The sequence below is a fragment of the Mustelus asterias genome, chromosome 7 (assembly GCF_964213995.1).
Source record: "Mustelus asterias chromosome 7, sMusAst1.hap1.1, whole genome shotgun sequence".
Lineage (NCBI taxonomy): Eukaryota > Metazoa > Chordata > Chondrichthyes > Carcharhiniformes > Triakidae > Mustelus > Mustelus asterias.
In genome coordinates, this window is record NC_135807.1 from 73840991 (window position 1) to 73863991 (window position 23001).

General features: G+C 44.2%; 1 protein-coding gene across 1 annotated transcript; it reads left to right on the forward strand.

Annotated features, from left to right (window-relative positions):
* The first annotated feature begins 831 nt into the window (after positions 1-831).
* LOC144496116 (dnaJ homolog subfamily C member 5-like) lies at positions 832-22819 on the forward strand. The gene is made up of 4 exons (XM_078217089.1): positions 832-938; positions 9163-9376; positions 16938-17112; positions 22725-22819. The coding sequence occupies exons 1-4, from the start codon at positions 832-834 to the stop codon at positions 22817-22819; spliced, it is 591 nt and encodes a 196-aa protein (XP_078073215.1).
* The last annotated feature ends 182 nt before the right edge of the window (positions 22820-23001 follow it).

Below are 23001 nucleotides of genomic sequence, written 5' to 3' on the forward strand. Positions count from 1 at the left end.
CTGCTGTGTATCAGAGTGTGAACCCGGGCTGCTGTGTATCAGAGTGTGAACCCGGGCTGCTGTGTATCAGTGTGTGAACCTGTGCTGCTGTGTATCAGTGTGTGAACCCGGGCTGCTGTGTATCAGAGTGTGAACCCGGGCTGCTGTGTATCAGTGTGTGAACCTGTGCTGCTGTGTATCAGTGTGTGAACCCGGGCTGCTGTGTATCAGAGTGTGAACCCGGGCTGCTGTGTATCAGAGTGTGAACCCGGGCTGCTGTGTATCAGAGTGTGAACGCCACACTGACGTCTTGCCAGCTCTCTCTGCAAAGCTGCATATTTGCCGCCTGCATAGTCTGTGCGGTGAATTTTTTCTCTTAACCCACAGGTGTGCCTCTGCACAAAGTTACTTAATGTGACACTGCGCTCGGCAGTATGGTTTGTGTTTGCCTGTGTCACTGGGAATATTCCATCTCCAGTTTATAGCAGCTGATGATTCATTCCTTGTCCCACGACAGAAAGACAAAAGGTTTGCAGAGTATTTCATAAGCATACAGCGAGCTTTCAAGCCGTGTATTTCTGGTCCTGCTGGGACGTCTTTTTGTCAAGACTGCCTTTTAGTTCATTCAGGATGTTGTTATAAGCTTCAAGTCGAAAAAACTGTCAGGAATTGGAATGTAAAAACTTTCCACCGAGCGTACTCCACGCAGGCAAAAACCAATCTTGTCAGCTGATTTGTCTGATATTAATTGTTAAATAAATATATCAGTCTATCCTTTCGTCGCCAGTGTAATTGGCTTGATGAATATAATTCTGTTTTTCAGAAAGCTGGCAGAAACAGACCTAAGTTAAAATGGCTGAACAAAGACAACGAGCACTTTCTACATCTGGAGAAGCACTTTACCAAATTCTGGGCCTAGAGAAAGGAGCGTCACACGAGGAGATTAAAAAATCCTATCGGTATGTCGAACAGTTTACCAAGTCCCACACCAAAGTATTGTATCAGGATCAAAATACTGGGAAGTAAATTTTAAATTCTGGTCCCATTCACCAGAACTATTACAATCAAGCTCAAAAAGCCCTTCTATGGACTGAAGGCCAATCAGGATAGATCGAGGAGAGAACAACAAGTTATGTTTCGGCATGCGTTCCACTGCATTACTTTCACAAAGCAACTGCTTGGAGCAGTCGCATTTTACATGCATGCCAAATATCAGACAGCATTTTGGAGTTCTTGTCAGTATATGTTGACAGAAATTGGCATAAACCTCCCCTCCCCCTTCCCTCGCCACTCTCCTAATTAATGCTTCTATCTGGATCTGTCCGTCTCTCATTGCTGCTTGTGTTGGTCTCTTGTAGACAGGAACTTTAGTTTCCCATTTGCAGTGTGCAGTGATCCAGCAGTTCTTGCCGGTAATATGTGCAGCAGTGAATAGAGTGACTGGCTTGGTGCTTTCGTGGCCAGATTTGGATGGGAGCAAGGTGGGACGGTACTGAGTCAGGATGGAAAACTAAACGGCAAGAAAAGAGAGAAGTGATCGCAATTGAGGTGGAAAGACATTGGTGGTAATGAAGGAAAGGGGAAAGGTTAAGGATGGTGGAAGAGGAGAGAAGCTTGGAACAGCATTTTGGCACAGGGAGAAAGGAGGGTTCCAATATTAACAGAGAGGGAAACTGTTAAGAATGAACTAGGAGAAGGTGCGATGATAGCACAGATTCTGATGAGGAGTGAATAAAGTAGCAGCTTGAATTGGACGACTTCATGAAGTGTTAACAAGTTTGATGGGGAAGAATGATGCCAGGTTGAATTAATGGGGAGAGGAAGAAGCATTGCTATCAATCAGAGTATGAGGAGAGAGTGAGAAATTAGATCGGGTATAGTGGGTGAGAAATTAGGCTGGTGGTGCCTAATTTTGGGCAGTACTAATGCCCTTACAGCTCCAAGGTGGCATGCAGGCATACACTGGAAACAAATTACACCAGGAGCTATATTGGTGCTGGCATTAGAGAACTGATGATGAACATTCTCCAGAAGAATGGCACAAAAGGCTGATCTGATAACAGCAATGTCATTTTGAAGCTCAACATTCCAGCCAGTGCTCTCTTTTAGCCTCACTCAGCCCCGCAGCTGCAAACCAGGAAGCTGACAATGATTCTGAAGTCAGCAGCAGGTCGACCTTCACCGATGTTCTATAGAAGGAGCAGCAATTCCTTACAGATTAGTTGCTGAATGGCATATTCTGCCTGTTGGTCCAAATCTACAAGTGTTTGACGCTTTCCACAGTTGTTTTAATAACAACTTGCATTTATATAACACCTTAGAGTCGTAAAATATCTCAAGACACTTGACGGGAGCTTTATGATACAACATTTGACACTGGGCCACGTAGAGAAATGTTGAGCTGAATTTTAACTTTGAAAAAACAGGCAAGATTGAGTCATGTGGGGAGCTCGAGTCTTGAAAATCTTCTTCCCAAACTGAAACCAACTCCGACCTGCCCAGTGTTAGAACATAAGAACATAAGAAATAGGAGCAGGAGTAGGCCATCTAGCCCCTCGAGCCTGCCCCGCCATTCAATAAGATCATAGCTGATCTGAAGTGGATCAGTTCCACTTACCCTCCTGATCCCTATAACCCCTAATTCCCTTACTGATCAGGAATCCATCTATCCGTGATTTAAACATATTCAACGAGGTAGCCTCCACCACTTCAGTGGGCAGAGAATTCCAGAGATTCACCACCCTCTGAGAGAAGAAGTTCCTCCTCAACTCTGTCCTAAACTGACCCCCCTTTATTTTGAGGCTGTGCCCTCTAGTTCTAGTTTCCTTTCTAAGTGGAAAGAATCTCTCCACCTCTACCCTATCCAGCCCCTTCATTATCTTATAGGTCTCTATACGATCCCCCCTCAGCCTTCTAAATTCCAACGAATACAAACCCAATCTGCTCAGTCTCTCCTCATAATCAACACCCCTCATCTCTGGTATCAACCTGGTGAACCTTCTCTGCACTCCCTCCAAGGCCAATATATCCTTCCGCAAATAAGGGGACCAATACTGCACACAGTATTCCAGCTGCGGCCTCACCAATGCCCTGTACAGATGCAGCAAGACATCTCTGCTTTTATATTCTATCCCCCTTGCGATATAGACCTGCCCAGTGTTAGCTTTAACTGAGTCTGGAAGCTGGGCGGCCAACCAACCCTGATCCAAGGAGGCAGGTTGAAACTTTAAATATGAGTGAGCCTCATTGTCATTCAGTTTTTCAACTTGCACTTTCAACTTTAGGATTCTAAATATCAGATAACATGGCAACTTCCTGGAGGTGATGACCTGGTGGATTCACGAGGCAAGTGCCTTCATGCTTGCTTTTTGGATCCAGGTACCCGTCTCTGAGAGATGCCTCTGCGATTGGAACTTCCTCCACTACTCCTCCTCACCACCCCCCCAGCCCCTCACCACTCAAGGCCTATAAGCACTTCGACGAGGCTTCTGTGGTATTGTCACTGGACAAGTAATCCAGGAACCTGAGTTTGAATCCCACCATGGCAGATAGTGAATTTTAGATTCCATAAAAATCTGGTACTAAAAGCCTGATGATGACCATGAAACCATTGTCGTAAAAATCCAACTGGTTCACTAATGTTCTTTATGGAAGGAAATCTGCCATCCTTACCCAGTCTGAGCCACATATTACTTCAAAGAGATGTGGTTAACTCTTAAATACCCTCTGCAATGGCCTAGCCACTCAGGTCATGGGCAAGTAGGGAAGGGCAATAACTGTTGGCCCAGCCAGCGACGCCTACATTTAATGAATATAAAAAAGTTGCACACCACATGTGTGTCGGTGTAAATGAAAGCTCATAAGTGAATAAAGACTGGGCAGTTCTGGCTGTCCAAATAATAACAAAAGGAAATGTGGTGCAGGAAGAAGGGTAAGAAGTATATGTGTACACCATCTCCATCTTGTAAAACAGAAGTGAGTATGGGATGAGGGAGATGCGAGATAAGAAATGAATCTTCTGCCATCTTAATGGTTTCAGACCTGTCTGTGGCCAATGCTTCAGCAATGGCTGTCTCGATATTAGTCAGCACCACCTCCTCCATGGAGGCTGGGATATACAGACATGGCTGACCAACTTTGGTTAGCTCCGGCTGCCTCTGGTGTGCATCACCTTGTCCTACAGTGCCTGTAAGAAGGACAAATTGGAAAGCAAAAATAAGCTCAAGTTGTGATCTAAAATGAATAAGAGATGAGGTAGTTTTCAGCAAATATTGTGCAAGGGTGATACTGCCAGATACTTTCAACACTGGTTCTGAAACTCCTGACATTGGTTTAGTGCAATTATATTTGTTTATGTAATTTAGTTTTTCACAAATGCACATCTGCATTAATTTCCCCTCATTCTTCACTATCCTTATTAGTCACGTGAGATGGCCTTGATCACAGAATTCTCCATGACTGACCTCACCACCACGTCATTGGTAGACAGATATTCAAGCATGGACTATTGGTTATTTCCAGTTTTTCTTCACCAAGATGGAACTTTTCATTTTTGCACATTGCTCCATTCAGTATTTCAGACACCTGACAAAACTCACCTGACTTAGCTGTACAACTTTAAAACATATTTTGTAATATACAGGCTGTGTACCTGCATTCACATATGTGAGAAGGTAGTACGTAGGGGCAAGAATAGGCCATTCAACTTCTCCATCCTGTTCTCTAGTTTAGCTGTACCGCAAATTCCATTTACTCACCAATATTCAATATCCCTTGATATCCTTGTCCAATGAAAGTCTATCGATTCGCCCACTTAAAAAGGTTAAATGGCTGAGCATCCATAGCCTTTTTGGGGAAGTGAATACCAGATTTTCATGACCTATTGTGTGGGGGAAAAAATGAGTCCTCCTGTCACTAGCACTAACTGTGAAATTGTGTCCCTTTTGTTCAGAACTCCACCATCAGGGAAATAAGCAGCCAGATTTTGCCGTCCTGATGTGGCTGAATTGCGATTGGCAGCATTAAAAATGGCAGCCGTGACCTGATTTTGGGCATTCCGCTCATATTCCTGGCTCCAGCAATTTTCATCAGCAAGGAAAAGTGGGGCTGGTTACGAGCCTGCACCTAACTGTCCCAACATTGTTGGCCCCATTGCATGAGTGGTCATTTCAGACCTGCAATTTTCAAGGCGTCAGGCCACTTTTGGAAGGTGAACCAGCTGACAGACGTTGTGAACCACGGGGGAACCATGGTTTCCATAGAAACTAGAAGCAGGAGTAGGCCATTTGGCCCTTTGAGCCTTCTCTGCTCCGTTTAGAGTGAGAAACCATATGATAGCTAAATTCAAAGGTTTTGCCAATTTCACATACCATAATGAAATGCTGTATCATAAGTTATTTTTGTTTTAACGCTGTTATTGAGGATATTGCTTTATTTTGAATAGATAAATGACTGTTAAATTGAACAGCATTATGAAAGTACTAAAGTCTTCAGATGCATTAAAATACATTATCCACGTGATAAAGTGCTCTTCTGCGTTGCACTAAAATGAAATTCAGATTTGATTGTATAAATTGTTCCCTTTGCCTTCATATTTTCCTTGATGTCTCGCTCAGGTGGTTGTTTGGCTGTTTCAAAGCTTTGACAGATGGCTGAGCATCTTACTGTCTTCAAAGGGTTAAATGTATTCAACTCATGAGGTTTTGTTGGAGCAGTGGTTGAAATGAATCTCATTATGAATACTTGGCTGAGTTCCAAATTCCAAACATACTAATGGATTCTGTTAAGCAGCTATTTTCTTTATTAATTTAAAGGATGTGTGCTTCATTGGCTAGATCAGTGTTTATTGCTGATCCCTAATTGCCCTTAAAAAGGTGATGGTGTGCTGCCTTTTTCAACTGCTACTGTCCATGTGGTGTCGGTATGGCCACAGTGCTGTTAGGGAGCGAGATCCAGGATTTTGACCCAGCAACAGTGAACGAACAGCAATACATTTCCAAGTCAGGTTGTTCAGTGACTTGGACAGGAACTTCCAGGTGGTGATATTCTCAGGCATCTGCTACCCTTGTCCTTCTGGATGGTAGTGTTCAAGGGCTTGGATAGTGCTGTCTAAGGAGGTTTGGTGAGTCCCTGCAGTGCACCTTGTAGATGGTGCACATTGCTGCTGCTGTGCATCGGTGATGGAGGGAGCACATATTTATCAATATGTTGCTATGTCCTGGATGGTGTCCAGCTTTTTGAGTGTTGTTGGAGCTGCACTCATCCAAATAAGGTGAGGGTATTCTATCACTCTCCTGACTTGTGCCTTTCAGATTGTGGACAGGTTTTGGGGAGTTAGGAAATGAGTTACTCACTGCAAGATTCCTAGCCTCTGACCTGCTCTTGTAGCCGCAGTATTTATATGGCTAGATCAGTTAAGGTTCTGGTGAATGGTAATTCCCCCCAAGATGTTGGGGGATTCATTGGTGGTAATACCATTGAATGTCAAGTTTGCCTCTCGTCAACCCAAACTTGGATATTGTCCAGACCTTGTTGCATATGGACATGAACTAGTTCAGTATCTGAAGAGCCTTGAATAGTGCTGATCATTGTGCAATCATCAGCGAGCACCCCCACTTCTGACCTTATGATGGACTTGATAAAGCAGCTGAAGATGGTTGGACGTAGGACACAATCCTGAAGAACTCCTATAGTTATGTCCTGGAGCTAAGATGACTGGCTTCCAACAACCATAAACATCTTCCTTTGTGCTGGATATGATTCCAACCAATGGAGTGTTTTCCCTCTGATTCCCATAGACTACAGTTTTGCTAGGACTCCTTAATGCCACACTTAAGTCAAATGGGGCCTTGATGTCAAGGCCAGTCATTCTCACCTCATGTCTGGAATTCTGCTGTTTGACAAATTTATGAGCTTAAATAACTTTATAAAGTTATTTTCAAACACTTTTTGTTTACTTAGACAGATTTATAAGCTTCGCAAAGAATTCCCAATGCTATTATAGGGCTTGTGAGTTCTGTTCACAGTAAATATTGGATAAGTGGGTTTGGGGGGAGGTATAGTTGAGAGATAAGGAGGGGTATGTGACTGAAGGGAGGGTTAAGGGGTGAGAGTCAGGCGGCCTCACACTCATCTCCGGAACTGGATCAATGTCTCAGCGAATGGAGGCAGGCCCTTTAAATTGGCCGCCTTGGCACTGGCTGTCTCTCCAGCTCTAACCCATCCCCAACTCTCCATCGCGAAAATAGCATGGGGAAGGGGGGAGTGGCAGGAGGGGATCACAATGTCAGGAAATCCCTGAACTCCTGATTCCCACCTCATAGATGAAAATCCGGTCCAGCATCTCTCTTTACTCAGTCAACTCCTTGAAAATCTTTCAACTAGGTCACCCCTCATCTATCTCAATTCATGGGATTATAAGCCATATTGATGCAATCTGTCCACAAACATTAACCCTTTAAGCCATTGTAACATTCTGCTGAGTTGTACCCTTTCCAAGCCCAACATATCTTTCCTGAAGTTTTGTGACTGAAACTGAACTCAGAACTCCAGATGGGGTTTGACTGCAGCTCTGTACAATTGGGCATAATTTTCTTGGCTTTGAATCCCAGCCTCTTGAGCTAAATGTCAATATTACATTTTCCTTTTTTTTTGCTTTTTGTACCTGTGCTCTAGCTTTTACAGATTTGTTTTTGGTGTCCTGCACCACAGCCACAGGGACTGCCAGGAGTTGAGGCAAGCTGGTTAAAAGGCTGGAAGCTTTGCTCTGGGATTTTGACCTACCTTAATAAAACAAGAAACTAAAAAACAGTCCACCAGCCCTCACCCTTCAAAGCCACTCACTCCAAACTTTCCCCATCCAAGACATATCAGCTCAAGCCACCTCACCCAACCCCATGGCCTCTCATATCTCCATGCCAACCTATTTCCACCTACCCAAACCCATGGCCCCTCATTCCCACCATGACAATTTATGCCACTCTAGTCACATCCATGGCTCCTTATAACCCCTTTGCCAACCTAGTGCCAACTCATGCTAACCCAACACCTCCCACTCACCCCCTGACCCTTTAAATTGTCCATGTCAGCTTGGTACTAACTCATGCTACTACATGACCCCCACCTACCACCCTTTTCCCTCACCACCCCCCATGCCAAATTATCGTGGCAGATCTTGGAACCATTGTGGGATGAAATAAAATAAAATTGTAAGGAGGGATTTTCTGCTCCTTTTCAGGGTGGGGGCAGGAGCGAGAAATCTCACAGGGGGGTCCCAAAATACTATTTACGCCAGTGGAATTTCCTGTTCCGATTGTTCCTGTCAATGGTGTAACAGGAATCCTGACTTCGAGTGTTGGAACCCCCATTTTAATACATTTAAATATTATTAGGCATTAGATTGTCCATTCATGTCAGTATGCCAATGTGAATCACATTAGGTCTCCAGGGTATGTACCAGGTGAGCAGAAACCGCCTGAAGAGTTCAGGTGATTTCCTGTCCAATGGCTCCTTGAAGTTTATACAGATAATATCCATGGACACTTTTTTGTTAACTATTTTTGTGACAGCTTCAAAAATTTTTTTAGATTACCTACCCTTTCCAAATTGATGCTGACTCTCTGATTCGCTCATACTTATTAAAATGCTCAGTCAATAGATTCCAGTAACTTATGCACAAATTGCATTAAACAACAGAAACCATAGTTTCCTGATTCCCCTGTCCTCCTTTGTTAAATAATGGAGTGACATTTTCAGTTTTTCAATCCAAAGGCAAACTTCTTGAAACTGGAGAGCTTTGGAAAATGATTAAACCGTGGATTCGGGGTTACCTAGGGCATGGTTGGCAATCAAAAGAAGGAAATTCTTGGCAATAGGTTCATTGTTATGATTTTTCAATTGTCGAGTTCCTATAAAGGGATCAAATTGAGGTCAAAATTTTCTCCAGAGACAGAAAGGGAAATATCACTTTATCGGCTATTTTCAACTTGCAACTGGCCTAAGAGCAGCTAAGTTGACAAAAATCTCTGAAGGGGTTGTCTACCTGTTGTAGTGTGTGGCATTGGGGAAATGTGCAAACTTGCAATGAAAATTTTGAACATATTTGAATGATTTAAACCGTTAAGAAATGCACTGCTCAGCCAGTTTTTAGACACATTTAAATCTCGTGGTTGTCACATTCCACAGAAAACTTGCTTTGAAACACCATCCAGACAAAAACCTTGACAACCCAGATGCATCTGATAAATTCAAAGAGATCAACAATGCTCATTCAATATTGTCAGATATAACCAAACGAAACATTTATGACAAATATGGCTCCTTGGGACTCTACGTAGCTGAACAGTTTGGTGAAGAGAATGTGAACACGTACTTCATGCTGTCTAGCTGGTGGGCAAAGGTAACTTTTGTTTTTCTTTTTATTTTGTTTTAATGTACAGTAATATTTTGTGCTGCTGTAAGTTACATCAAAGCTGCGGTTTGAAAAGGTCAAAATTCAAAAAGAAGGAAACCGGAATTTTCATGATAAAAATTTAAGTGCTTTCAATGCAACATGTTCACTGGTTTACATATAGGTTCAAAATGCAACTTATGGTTTAAGCACACAAACAGCACAAAGTTTAAAAAAAAGTTCCTTTATTCCACTGGAATCAAAACTGGAATCCTCCAATCTGAAATTATCACCCCCATGTTTAAATGTCAAGGGGCAATATAAATCTAACAAATTATTTACAGAGAATATTCACCACCGATGCTCCAGATCTCTGTCCTGGTCAGGGCCTCAGCTCCTCACCAGTTGTGTTCAGGTTTGTTTTGCTGCCATCCTGTTCCCCTCTCTCTCTCTCTCTACATGAGGCTTCTCAGACTGCCAGTCAGTCTGGCTAGGTCGCAATTCTCTTTCCTGGTTCTTCAGCCACCTTCAGGGGGCTTCAAGCTACCCTAGGCTCCTGTCACACTGCCACTCACCGGTCCTGGCTTTGTCCTGGCTACTTTCTCCCTTGCCTCATGACATCTAGCTCTGACCCTCAGCTTGACAAAGAGCCTGCTCCCTGCAGGGAGGGACTCAGAGGGGATAATCGGTCCCCCTGTTTGGTGCTCTCATCCACCAGTGCCAACTGCCGCTAGAGGCTCCACTACAAAAAGACACTGGCTGGGATTCTGGATTACTGGAGTAACACCCGCTAGTATTTTTAGTGGGATTTTCAAAATGAATCTCCCTGAGACACTCTGTGATACACAGAGTGTGGGAGATTCACACTGAAAATCTGGGGGCGGGGCCTATTTCTGTTGGCAAGGCTGGCAGCATAGCGCTGAGCGGGCCACCGCGTATGTGAAGATCTGTCATAGAGGAGATTGGCACAGTAGCCCCGCACTGCCAGCCTCCCGATCGCTGTCCAGCTCAATTGCTGGCCAGCACAGCCACCACCCCCCATCGCTGGCTTACAGAGCTCCCCACCCACCCTGGCCTCCTGGTCATCTCCAGGACAGCCCCTCGGCCCGCCCCGATCTCCCTGTACTCACCCCCCCTCCCTACCTCCCCCGCAGCTCCTGCACCCCGATGGCCAGCCCCGATCAGCTCCTCCCCTCCCTCCCCTTCCCCCTAACCCGCGATCCCTATGCAGAGTGGCAGCGGAGACACATGGAGGCCGTGTCGCCCAGCGGGGTGCCCGCTAAACAGCCTCCGCTGATGTCTCCTGGCCTGTTACACTGCCAGAGCAGCACAGCGGGCTGGAAGAATCACCTCCATCGTGTCTTGCCTATCCAGAATATGTCACTTGGCCCAAAACCTTCCTACATAAAACGATCCCATGTTATGTTAAAGTTTTAAATGACTCAGGGTGATTTTTTTCAATGGAAACTATTACAGGGCTTTCCTGTCCGCTTGTCACAAGATCACCAGAACCCCTGGAGAGAGTGGGCAAGGGTGATACTTTCCATTATAAACTGGCCTTGGTTGGGTGGTGAGCTGATTGATTGAGTCATGGGCCTGGTAAATTCACCAGAGGCTGCAGCTATTAACATAGTTGGATCACATTCGCATTTGGCAAGTGCATAAATGTCATCAAATGTGCGGCAAGCCTGAATCAGACTTTGTCTCTCTTCCCAAGCCCCAATCATGGGAGGTGGGGTGGGAAGATTTTTGTGGGACCAGGCAGATCGTTCCTGCTGCCCCAACTCTACAAGAGTCAGTAGAAAGACAGAAACTCACTATTTATTTTGTGCAGCTTCTTTAAGGACTATTGGATCTCATACCATTGGGCAGATTGTGGATCTCACACACTCCACCTGTTGATCCCTGAAAATTGCATTGGGAATCACATTTTAATGAAACTCCTGCCTTAAACCAGCGTGCTCTGGTTGCCTGTTTCCATGACCAATTGGAAGTGGCAGCAGGAGGATTGCAATCCTGAAATAGGCATAAGCTCAGCACTGTGATTTTCAGGGGTCACCCATCCCATTCCCTCTGCTGGATGCAATGTAAATCATCCCCAGTGTAAATGGCCATGTTTGTCTGGTTGTTTGCATCAAAGCAACGTTGGGCCATTGGGAAAATTTCCATGGAAATTTTACTCCCTGATCTTTTCCCTCCTTTTCCCATGGAGGGCAGGGATGAGATCAGAAAATCACTGCAGTAATAACCATAGTAATGATACTGGTATTGGACCTGATCATTCTGCAGTGCACTGTGTGTGAATGCTAAAACCCTGCCCCATTGTGCAATTCCAACATCACAGAATTGTTACAGTGCAGAAGGAGCCCTTTGGCCCATCGTGCCTGCAACAGCTCTCCAAATGAGTGACTCATCTGCACCATTCCCCCACCTTCTCCCTGTAACCCTGCACATTCTTCCTTTTCACATAACTGTCTAATTCCCTTTTGAATGCTTCAGTTGAACCTGCCTCCACCTAACTCTCCATTCCAGCATTCCAGACCTGCTCTGTCCTGACCCCTCATGATTTTGAACACCTTTATCAAATCTCTTCTCAGCCTTCTTTTCTCAAAGAAGAACTGTCTTTATTTATCCAATCTATCTTCATAACTGAAGTTCCTCAACACTGGAGCCATATTTTAATTATTTTATAATCTCCCATTTACTGAGGGAGAGGATTATTATTGGGTGCAATGCACACAACTCTGCTTCGAACTTTCTTGCATAAACTGGACACTTGTGGCAGCAAAGTTGAGCATGACAGAGACGATTCTGAAGAATATTTGTCTTATTTTACACATCCAATCACATGGAAGAAAAATTGAAATTCAAAATGTTCACCCAAAAAGTGGTCTTTCCCTTAACTCCCTGTACTGCATTTGATTATTTTACTCTAAAATTTGTGAAGATGCAGCAAAGAATACAACCTGAATTAGTTATATTAACATTACACAATGATTATCTTTTGCTAACTCATAGAAAAGCTGTGCATCTTTCAGTTCCTTGCCTCCTCCATCACTGCCACATTGCATTGAGGCACAAAAACAGGCCATTCTGCCCAGCCATGCCAGTGTTTATACTATATCTGAACCTCCTCTAATCTCTATTCATCAAACTTTATCAGTATAATCTTCAGTTCCATTTTCACTCATGTGCTTATCTCACTTCCCTTTAAATGCATCCATGCTATTCGCCTCAACTACTTGTGGTAACTTGTTCCACAATCTTACTCTTTTTGTGACTGTGACTTTGGTGCATTATTATTCTTGATCTTACACAGCATATAACATGTTGACTGGATTGTCCCCCATTCCTGCCAGTTCCCTCCTCTATTATCCAGCCCTGTGGGACTGCTCTTGGATGTTTCCACTCTTCTCCATCGAAGACAGTCAGCGCAACACTTGCAATAGCCATTCTTGTTTTTCCTGCACCGTCATATTTGGAGACCGCAAACATCTATATTGGATTCCTTTCATTTCATCACCTATTTGTTGCCCCTCTCTGACATTATCCATAAACATATGTTTAACTTCATGCTCACGTACAAATTTTACTACAGACTGCAAGATAGAAACCAATCTGGGTGATTTAAACAGTGGGGGGAATTTACACATTGTGCCCGCCATGGGAATCGTAGTGGGGGGTGGGGGGGAACCATGCAAATGTCTGTTGACCTTGAATGGGATTTTCTGGTTTTGGGGTAAGCGCTGCCCTAAATCCCACCCAGTGAGCGATATTAGCAATTATGTAACTCATAGAAAACAACAGGCTTGGGGCTTATCTTTTTGTAAACAATAAATTTTGTGGCTAGATTAGCAATGTGGTTGACTCTTAATGCCCTCTGAAATGAGCGAGCAAGCCACTCAGTTGTATCCAACTGCTACAAAGAAAACACAAAGGAATGAAACCAAACGGACCATCTGACATTGACCTAGGAACCAGAAATGACAGCAGCAAACCCAGCTCTGTCGACCCTGGAATGTCTTTTTTACTAATATCTGGGGGCTTGTGCCAAAATTGGGAGGTCTGTCAAACAGGCTAGTCAAACAACAGCCTGACATAGTCACACTCATGGAATCATACCTTACAGATAATGTCCCAGACGCCACCATCCTGGGTATGGCCTGTCCCAGCAGAGGTGATGGCGGCACAGTGGTATACAGCCGGGATGGATTTGCCCTGGTAGTCCTCAACATCAGCTCTGGATCCCATGAAGTTAAGTGGCATCAAGTCAAACATGGGCAAGAAACCTCTTGCTGATTACCCTGTGCCATTCCCCCCTCAGCTGATGAATTAGGACTCCTCCATGTTGAACACCACTTGGAAGAAGCAGTGAGGATGACGAGGGCACAGAATGTATACTGGGTGGGGGGGACATCAGTGTCCATCACCAAGAGTGGCTCAGTGGCACCACAGACCGAGCTGGGGGGTCATAAAGAACATAGCTACTAGACTAGGTCTGCGGCTGGCAGGTTGGTGAGGGAACCAACAATAACAAAAAACATAGTTGACCTCATCCGCACCAACCTGCCTGCTGCAGATGCTTCTGTCCATGACAGTATTGGTCATAGTGACCATGGCACCGTCCTTGTGGAGACAAAGTCCTGTCCTCAGAGTGAGGATATCCTCCATCGTGTTGAGCACCACTACCTGTGCTCAATGGGAGGGATTTCAAACAGATCTAGCAACTTAAAGCTGGGCATGCATGAGGCACTGTGGGCCTTTAGCAGCAGCAGGACTGTACTCAACCATAATCTGTAACCCTACTCTATCACTATCACCAAACCACCTGATGAAGGAGCAGTGCTCCGAAAGCTTGTGATACCAAATAAACTTGTTGGATTTTAACCTGGTGTTGCGAGACTTCTTACTAAGCCAGGGGATCATGAGTGCAGAAGCATGCGAGGAGCAGCAGCAGGCATTACTAAAAGAAATGAGGTGTCAACCTGGTGAAGCTACATCACAAGACTACTTGCATGCCAAACAACACAAGCAGTGAGTGATGGACAGAGCTAAGCGATTCTACAATCAACAGATGAAATCTAAGCTCTGCAGTCATACCACATCCAGTCGAGAATGGTGGTGGACAATTAAACAACTCACTGGAGGAGGAGGCTCCACAAATATCCCCATCCTCAATGATGGAGGAGCCCAGTATATCAGGGTAAAAGACAAGGCTGAAGCATTCACAGCAATCTTCAGCCAGAAGTGCCGAGTGGATGATCCATCTCGGCCTCCTCCTGAAGTTCCCTGCATCACAGATGCCAGTCTTCAGCCAATTTGATTCACTCCATGTAATATCGGAACTCGCCCAGATATGATATGCCAAAGGGCCTTTTTTTGTGCTCTGTGACTTTATGGCTGAAGTCATTGGATACGGCAAAGGCCTGACAATATCCCTGACAATATTCCAGCAATAATACTGAAGACTTGTGCTCCAGAACTTGCTGCACCTCTAGCCCAGCTTTTCCAGTATACAGCCACAACACTGGCATCTACTGAGCAACATGGAACATTGCCCAGATATGTCCTGTACCCAAGAAACAGAACAAATCCAACCCGGCCAATTAATGCCCAGTCAGTCTACTCTCGATCATCAGTAAAGTGATGGAAGGAGTCATCAACAGTGCTATCAAGCAGCACTTGCTCAGCAATAACCTACTCACTGCTGCTCAGTTTGGGTTCCACCACGGTCACTCAGCTCCTGACCTCATTACAGCCTCGATTCAAACATAGACAAAAGAGCTGAATGCCAGAGGTGAGGTGAGAACGACTGCCCTTGACAACAAAGCATCATTTGACCAAGTGTGGCATCAAGGAGCCCTCGCAAATCTGGAATTAGTGGGAATCATGGGGAAAGGCCTCTGCTGTTTGGAGTCATATCTGGCACAAAGGAAAATGGTTTTGGTTGTTGGAGGTCAATCATCTAGGTTCCAGGGTAATGTCCTCAGCCAAACCTTCAACTGCTTCATCAATAACCTCTCCCCGTCATAAAGTCAGATGTGGGGATGTTCACTGATGCTTGCACAATGTTCGGCACCATTCATGACTCCTCAAATACTGAAGCAGTCCATATCCAAGTGTAGCAAGACCTGGACAATATCCAGGCTTGGGCTGACAAGTGGCAAGTAACATTTGCCCCACACAAGTGCCAGGAAGTGACCATCTCCAAGAAGAGAAAATCAAACCATCGTCCCTTGACATTCAGTGACATTACCATCGCTGAATCCCCCACTCTCAACAGCTGGGGGTTAGCATTGATTAGAAACTGAACTGGAATATCCATGTATCTACAAGAGTAGATCAGAGCCTAGGAATCCTGCAGCGAGTAATTCACCTCCTCACTCCCCAAAGCCTGTCCGTTATCTACAAGGCACATGTCAGGAGTGTGATAGAATTCTCTCCACTTGCCTGGATGAGTGCAGCTCCAATTACACTGAAGCTCAATGCCATCCAGGGCAAAGCAGCCTGCTTGATTGGTACCTCTTCCACAAACAGGCACTCCCTCCACTGCCAACGAACAGTGACAGCAGTGTGTACCATCTACAAGCTGGAGTGCAGGAACTCACTAAGCCTACTTAGGCAGCACCTTCCAAATCCAAAATTGCTACCATCTAGAAGGACAAGGTCAGCAGATAGCTAAGACCATCACCACATGGAAATTCCCCTCCAAGCCACTCACCATCCTGACTTGGAAATATATCACCCCCGTTCCTTCACTGTCACTGGGTCAACACCCTGGAACTCCCTCCCTAACAGCACAGTGGGTGTACCTACACCTCAGGGACTGCAGCAGTTCAAGAAGGCAGCTCACCACCACCTTCTCCAGGGCGACTAGGGATCGGCAATAAATGCTGACCAGTGACACCCAGATCCAGTAATTTTTTTTAAAATTCCTAATTTTATATGGACAGATATGCAAATTTTGTGCACCTCCTAGAATGCCAAAGATTTTGTTTTTTAAACCAGTTGAAGGGTTATTTCTTTACTTGGAAAGTGGGGGAAGAGCACTGATACTGTGTCATCGTCCAATCTTCTATTAAAATGGATTACAAATTTGACCACAGTGGAATAACAACCACCCACTAGTTTGCTGTCAGTATGAAAACAAATGATCACAGAATGTTAATTCTGTCTATATGCTCAGCAAGGTTTTACGTGTTTAATGACAGGCTTTAAAGGAACAGAATACTTTGAAATTCTCATGGAAAAGAGGGGCCTATTTTCAATGTGGTAGCTACACCCTTAAGTCTGGAAGACAAAGGTAAAGCAAAACCTATTTTTTGTAAAAGAACCCAGTGCCTTTAATGACTATTGGAGCAGGAAACTTGGAGTTCACACAGGTAGGGTCATGCACAACGTAGACAGTCACAGAGCTTGTTGTGTAACCTCCCACCTACCAAAGCACAACCAATGGAAAATCCAGCACATAACTCTCAACATCGGAGAGTTCAGTAACATAGAGGGACAAAATAAATTATGTATCGCTTCTGATCGGTTGCATTTGTTTGTTTTCTGATTTGCATTTTAGGGTCTTTTTGTGTTCTGTGGTTTGATCACTGGCTGTTACTTCTGCTGCTGCCTCTGCTGCTGCTGTAACTGTTGCTTTGGTAAATGTAAACCCAAGTCCCCAGGGGCTGAAGAATATGAATACTATGTCTCACCAGAGGACCTGGAAGAACAAATCCGCACAGACATGGAGAATGGTAAGTGCCAAAGGCTATTAAGATGCCTGTTTTCCTTCAGGATGAGCCTTCCACAGACAAGAAGCTCTGCTATAAGTCCTCAATTGGCAAGAAAATGTGCAAAATCTTGGCCCTGATATTTCTGGCTCCTCTCCTGCATTCGGTTCCTCTCCCCTATATGCTCTTGTTGGCCTACAGAGACTCCCAATCCTCCAATCTGAAATGATCATCCCCATCTTTAAATGTCTTAAATACCCTGCTCTTCCCTATCTCTCTCCTCTCCCCAAGCACTGTCTTCCTTTTACTCTGGCCTGTCGTGCATCCTCATTTCACCCTGACATTGGTGGATGTGCCCAGATCCCACACACTGAAGTTTTGTCTCCAAACCTCTCCACCTCTCTACCTTCATCTGTTTCTTTTAGACCATCTTTAAAATGCACAAACCAAAAGAGAAAATGCTAGAAAATCTCAGCAGGTCTGGCAGCAACCGTAGGGAGAGAAAAGAGCTGACGTTTCGAGTCCAGATGATACTATGTCAAAGCTAAAAGGCATAGAAAGTGGGAGATATTTATACTGCAGGGTGAGGGGATGAAAGATGGGCCATAGCCACAGAAACCAGGGGAAAAGGCTGCTAATGGCTGCCCATAGAGAGAAGAAAGGGTGTGAATGACCAAACGGCAGAGAAGCTGAAATGAGAAGGTAAACTGTGACAGATGAAGATGTGGGGGAGGAGGGAGGTGGAATGGGTGGGAGAGAGGTAAAATTTAGAAAAAAGGGGAGAGGGGGAGCAAAGGGGGAGAAAAGATAAGGAAAGGGGGGGTAAAGTAGGGGGAAAGAGTGGGGGGAAGAAAAATGAAGAAAGACAATAAGAAAGTCAAAGGTAGAGAACAGTAAACAATTAAATAAAATGAAAACAAGGGGGTCGAGGTGGGGTAGAGCTAATCATCTGAAGTTGTTAAATTCGATGTTGAGGCTGGAAGATGAGATGTTGTTCCTCCAGCATCTCATCTTCCAGCTAGGCACTTTACAGCTAATAGAATACTGTGGTGAATATGATTGGCTGCAGCCTGGTCAGTTACCTGGGGGTCATCCGATGGAATCTAGAGCCCCTCAGGCACTTAGGTTGCCACAGGCCAGCATCCCTCATGATTGATGTATTTGATGTGGAGATGTCGGCATTGGACTGGGGTAGGCACAGTAAGAAGTCTCACAACACCAGGTTAAATCCAACAGGTTTATTTGGTACCACGAGCTTTCAGAGCGCTGCCCCTTCATCAGATAAGTGGCTCACCTGATGAAGGAGCAGCGCTCTGAAAGCTCGTGATACCAAATAAACCTGTTGGACTTTAACTTGGTGTTGTGAGATTGATGTCTTTGTCAGTGAAAGTTCTCCCACTGGGAGCTTCTGGTCAATCAGAGGCTGGCAGCTACTCGTCCTGCCAGCACCAGCGAGAGTGGTGATTGCAGATGGCAGAGACCCAGAAACATTGTGGAACCCCAGACCAAAGGTGAGTGAATGCACATAGGAGATCTTGAGAGAGGGAGGGCAGCGGGATCAGAGAAAAGGGCAAGGGGATGGCTTTCAGAGCCCAACACCTCCCCCCCCCCCCCCCCCCCCCCCCCAACTTCCTCCACCTTTCCAAATACTGTGCAGACACAGGGTTTCCTGGTGGCCTTCTAAATGAATGGGAAACATGTGGCTCCCATTAAATCACTGAGATAAATTGCAGTGTCCTCATGGATAAAGGGTGTCAGTTGGCTCATTAATGATTCTCGCCGACATCCCACCACCGGTGATTGGGAATCGCGAGTAAGCCCCTTTCACCCTCCAACTTAACCTGGGGATGTTCTCCGCTGCGGGAGACTGACTGAAGGGGGCCCTTCTCACATGAATAAATGGACCCAGCCACAGTGGTTCCCACCATGATGGGCTGCATTAAATCTAGTCTGCTATGTGGGAATTCAAAGCATTTAGGATCTTTTCACCAGTGGATGCCTCATGATAAACTCACTCGCCTATTACTCATTGTCACATCTATTGTTGAACGGAAGACTGACAGCTTATTTTTAGAAGTTAAGCCATTATACTTTATTTAGCTTCCATTTACAAGTGGTTTATTGAATTAATCTGCAGTGTTTTCTGTTTGTTCTAAGAGCTAAAACTGCCACGGCCTGAATGTGAATGACAGGGTTTGATTTCTCGCAATGTATAAATGACTGATTGGAAAGGACAGGTGGAAAAATAAGTTTAAAATTCATTTTGGAAACAAATTTCTAACTGTACTGTACAGAATAAAATCAACACACTAAGTGGTCCACTGAAACATACTCGACGTCAATATCTAACAGGGAACAAAATTCTCACTGTGGTTTTGCTAGAAATTTAAATCACCCAGCATAGATTAGTAGGAAAAATGTACTGTCACCACATCTATAAACCCAAGGCACTATCTGTACAGTGAGGAATGTACTGCATTACGAATGGTTTGAAATTCCTCAGACAGCCTGCCGCACTAACTTTCTATGTTTAAATATTAGAAAAATAACTATTCCAGACTCAACATCTTATAATCATCATAAATTTAAATCACATTCAGAGGTTGATGCTGGGCAGAGTTCCACCTAAAAGCCTGAGTTAGTATTCACAGAACTCTGCTCTCCACCACTCAATAGTAATGAGAGACTGTGGTGTGACTATGACTGATTTGCTTGCACTGCTTTTATAGGTGTCCCTATTATTGCTGTCCACAATGCACAGGCAGCGGGACAGGTAGATAAGGTGGTTAAGAAGGCATGTTGAATACTAGCCTTTATTAGCCGAGGCATAGAACATAAGAGCAGGGAGGTTATGATGGAGCTGGATAAAATGCTCATTAGGCCACAGCTAGAGTACTGTGTGCAGACCAGGCCACTACATTATGGGAAGGACAGGATTGCATGAGAGAGGATGCAGAGAAGATTCACCAGGATGTTGCCTGGGCTGGAGCCTTTTAGCTATGAGGCTGGTTAGGCTGGGGTTGTTCTCCTTAAAACAGTGAAAGTTGAGGAAGGATCTGACTGAGGTATACAACATTATGAGGAGCAGAGATAGGGCAGATAGCAAGAAACTTTCCCCCTTAGTAGTGTCCAGGGGACATAGATTTAAGGTAAGGGGCACTAGATTTAGAGGAGATTTGAGGAAAAACTTTTGAGTAATCTGGAACTCACTGCCTGAAAGGGTTTTAAGAGACAGAAACCCTCACAACATTTAAGAAGCATTTAAATGAGCACTTGAAATGGCATAGCATACAAGGCTATGGACCAAGTGCTGAAAAATGGGATTAGAATAGATAGGTGTTTGATGGTCGGCATGGACATGATGGGCTGAAGGACCTCTTTGCTGTAAAGGTCTATGACTCTATGACTAACCGCCATGAATGACAACAGTTTCTTTTGTTTATTTTTTCAGAATGACCTTTCTGTCAATGGCTTACTTTTTTGAGAGTTGTATATTTTTTCTCCCCACCTTCCCATTTCTCAGCTCCACTTCACCCCCATTCTCAGAAAGTGAAGTCCAATTTCACAGGAGCTGGCTACCGCCACTGTCAGTACCTATTCTTCATGTGTGAACCTAAACAGTGTATTTCAGCAGGCTTTTCTAACATGAGGACATCCCTGCAAAACCTAATCATGTCCTCACCAAATAACTCCTCCGGTTCCCTTGGGTTTCCTCCGGGTGCTCCGGTTTCCTCCCATGGTCCAAAGATGTGCAGGTTAGGTGGATTGGCCATGCTAAATTGCCCCTTAGTGACAGGGGGACTGGCTAGGGTAAATGCATGAGGTTATGGGGATAGGACCTGTGTGGGATTGTGGTCGATGCAGACCCGATGGGCCGAATGGCCTCCTTTTGCACTGTAAGATTCTAAGATTCTGTGAACCACCACAGTTCACAAAGGCATTACACAGTGACCAGGAACAAAAATCTCTTCTCTGAACATACCAAATTTTGAACCTGGGAATTTGGTAGTTTGCATTTAATCAGATGGTGAGTTTACTTGACAAGTCACATGAGGGAGCCAAGTGATATATTTTTAAAGAGGTACCATCTAAATATAGCAACTCTGGAGTGGAGCTTATCATATTCCTTCCACATGTATCATCATGTTTAACTGGTCATGTTTCACTCTCCTGAAAATCTACTTGTATTTAAATTCTGTTTTCTTGATTCATTTTGTGTAGGAAACCCGTAAAAGCAACACATCGGCTGGTACTGATCCAGCATAATGCAACAATTAATTTTCTTTTACTCTGAAATGTGCGCACATTTCCAAAATAGGAAATAATATTCCATTCTACCGCATGCAGTTCACTCAGCAGCTGATACCAGGGAATGTTTCTTCAGCTGCTGTTCTCTGCCAAAATAAGTTCTATCAATGGTTTAGCAGTGGATGATCATCTGAATACTTGCAGTACTGCCCGTGCTGTACATCATATAAGTGCACAGTGAAAGCAGGACTTTTTCCTGATGCAGTGCAAATCCATATTTATTATGTACATGTGAAAAACAGAATATAACTATTTCTAGAAGTTGGTCTGGTTTTACAGGAGGTGAAATTAATTAATTAATAATGTCCGCTCTTTTGGGAACAAAGGGACATAAATTCAACATTGTTGTATCATAAAGCATGACCATTTTGATCAGAAGACATTAATTTTGCTGCAGCATAAACAAAACTCGCAGTAAATAAATTAAAAACATTGCATTGTATGCTCTTCCACAAAGCTTTGTTAGCTATAAGCCCACATTCTCGTGGAGGTGAGCAAAGTTGGGAGGCCTTTAAATCCAATTCCAGGATTTCCATCCCCATTCCCCATTTTTTACTGGGGGTACAGGTGACGGTAGCGAACACTCATGGAGCACTCCCAACCCTGCCCCCACCTCACCCCACCACCCACTAACTTGATGGAGTTAGTAGATGTGGTTAATGGCACCTCAGAGGAGTCATAAACCATGGGAGCACCCTAGTCGAGAACTGAAAAAAAAAACAGCCATTCAACATTTTCTTTGAATTATATTGCCCTCTTACCGTCTCATAAAACTGTCAATCAACCACAGCCATTCATAGGGTCAATGACAAAAAACTTCACACCTCATAATATTTTGTCAATAAACGCACAGGCATTGAAAAAGAACTCTTCAAAGATTTGATTATTACAAGATAATAAATGCATTATTCAAACAAATCTATCACTCTCTTCTGCAGCTATGTAAGCAGACCCTTGCTGAGACCTAAGTGAATTAGCAATTTCTGGAGCTTAGCCAAGAATTCATAATGAGGCCATCTGGAAAAAACAATTCATTCCAATTGCTTCTGTGGATCCAGTTGCCTTGAGAGCCGAACATTCTTGATTGTAAGTAGGTTGGTGTCCCAGTGAATGAAGAATGAAGAATTAATCCCAGTCCACCCTTCCCAGAATGAAAATATGGTGGGCAGTGATCTCCGTAATGGAGATCCTTTTTTCCATCTCCATCACGAAATTCCAGCCCACAGTATCAGATGATATATTTTTAAACTTCAGAACTGTAGGTTGAGGCAAACCGAGACAGTATTTCAATGCACTGATTCATATTTCCTGTTGCTTTAATGTTGCAGATGGGGAGAACCCAATCATGCTGCAGCCTACAAATGCAAATGAGAAAACTCAGCTTATTGGTGACGGTCGACGTAGCTACAACACAGAGGGGTAGAATTTAAAAAGCGGCAAGTTGAGCTGAAAATCCAGGCAACTGTTACAATGTGGACATGCCATGGAGTGTGGTTGTATTTTTCATTTGGAAAATGACATAATCAACTACCGATCTTGATATTACTTATAACAACCACCATCAATAGTACCCACAGCTGTAAAATGCAGTTTGAAAAAAACCTA

Bases quoted from the DNA above. Each gene is read 5' to 3' on its own strand.
- LOC144496116 (XM_078217089.1), top strand. From the start codon at position 832: ATGGCTGAACAAAGACAACGAGCACTTTCTACATCTGGAGAAGCACTT. The intron at 9,377-16,937 runs GTAACTTTTGTT...TTTGCATTTTAG, and splicing joins TGTCTAGCTGGTGGGCAAAG to GGTCTTTTTGTGTTCTGTGG. The intron at 17,113-22,724 runs GTAAGTGCCAAA...TTAATGTTGCAG, and splicing joins CCGCACAGACATGGAGAATG to ATGGGGAGAACCCAATCATG.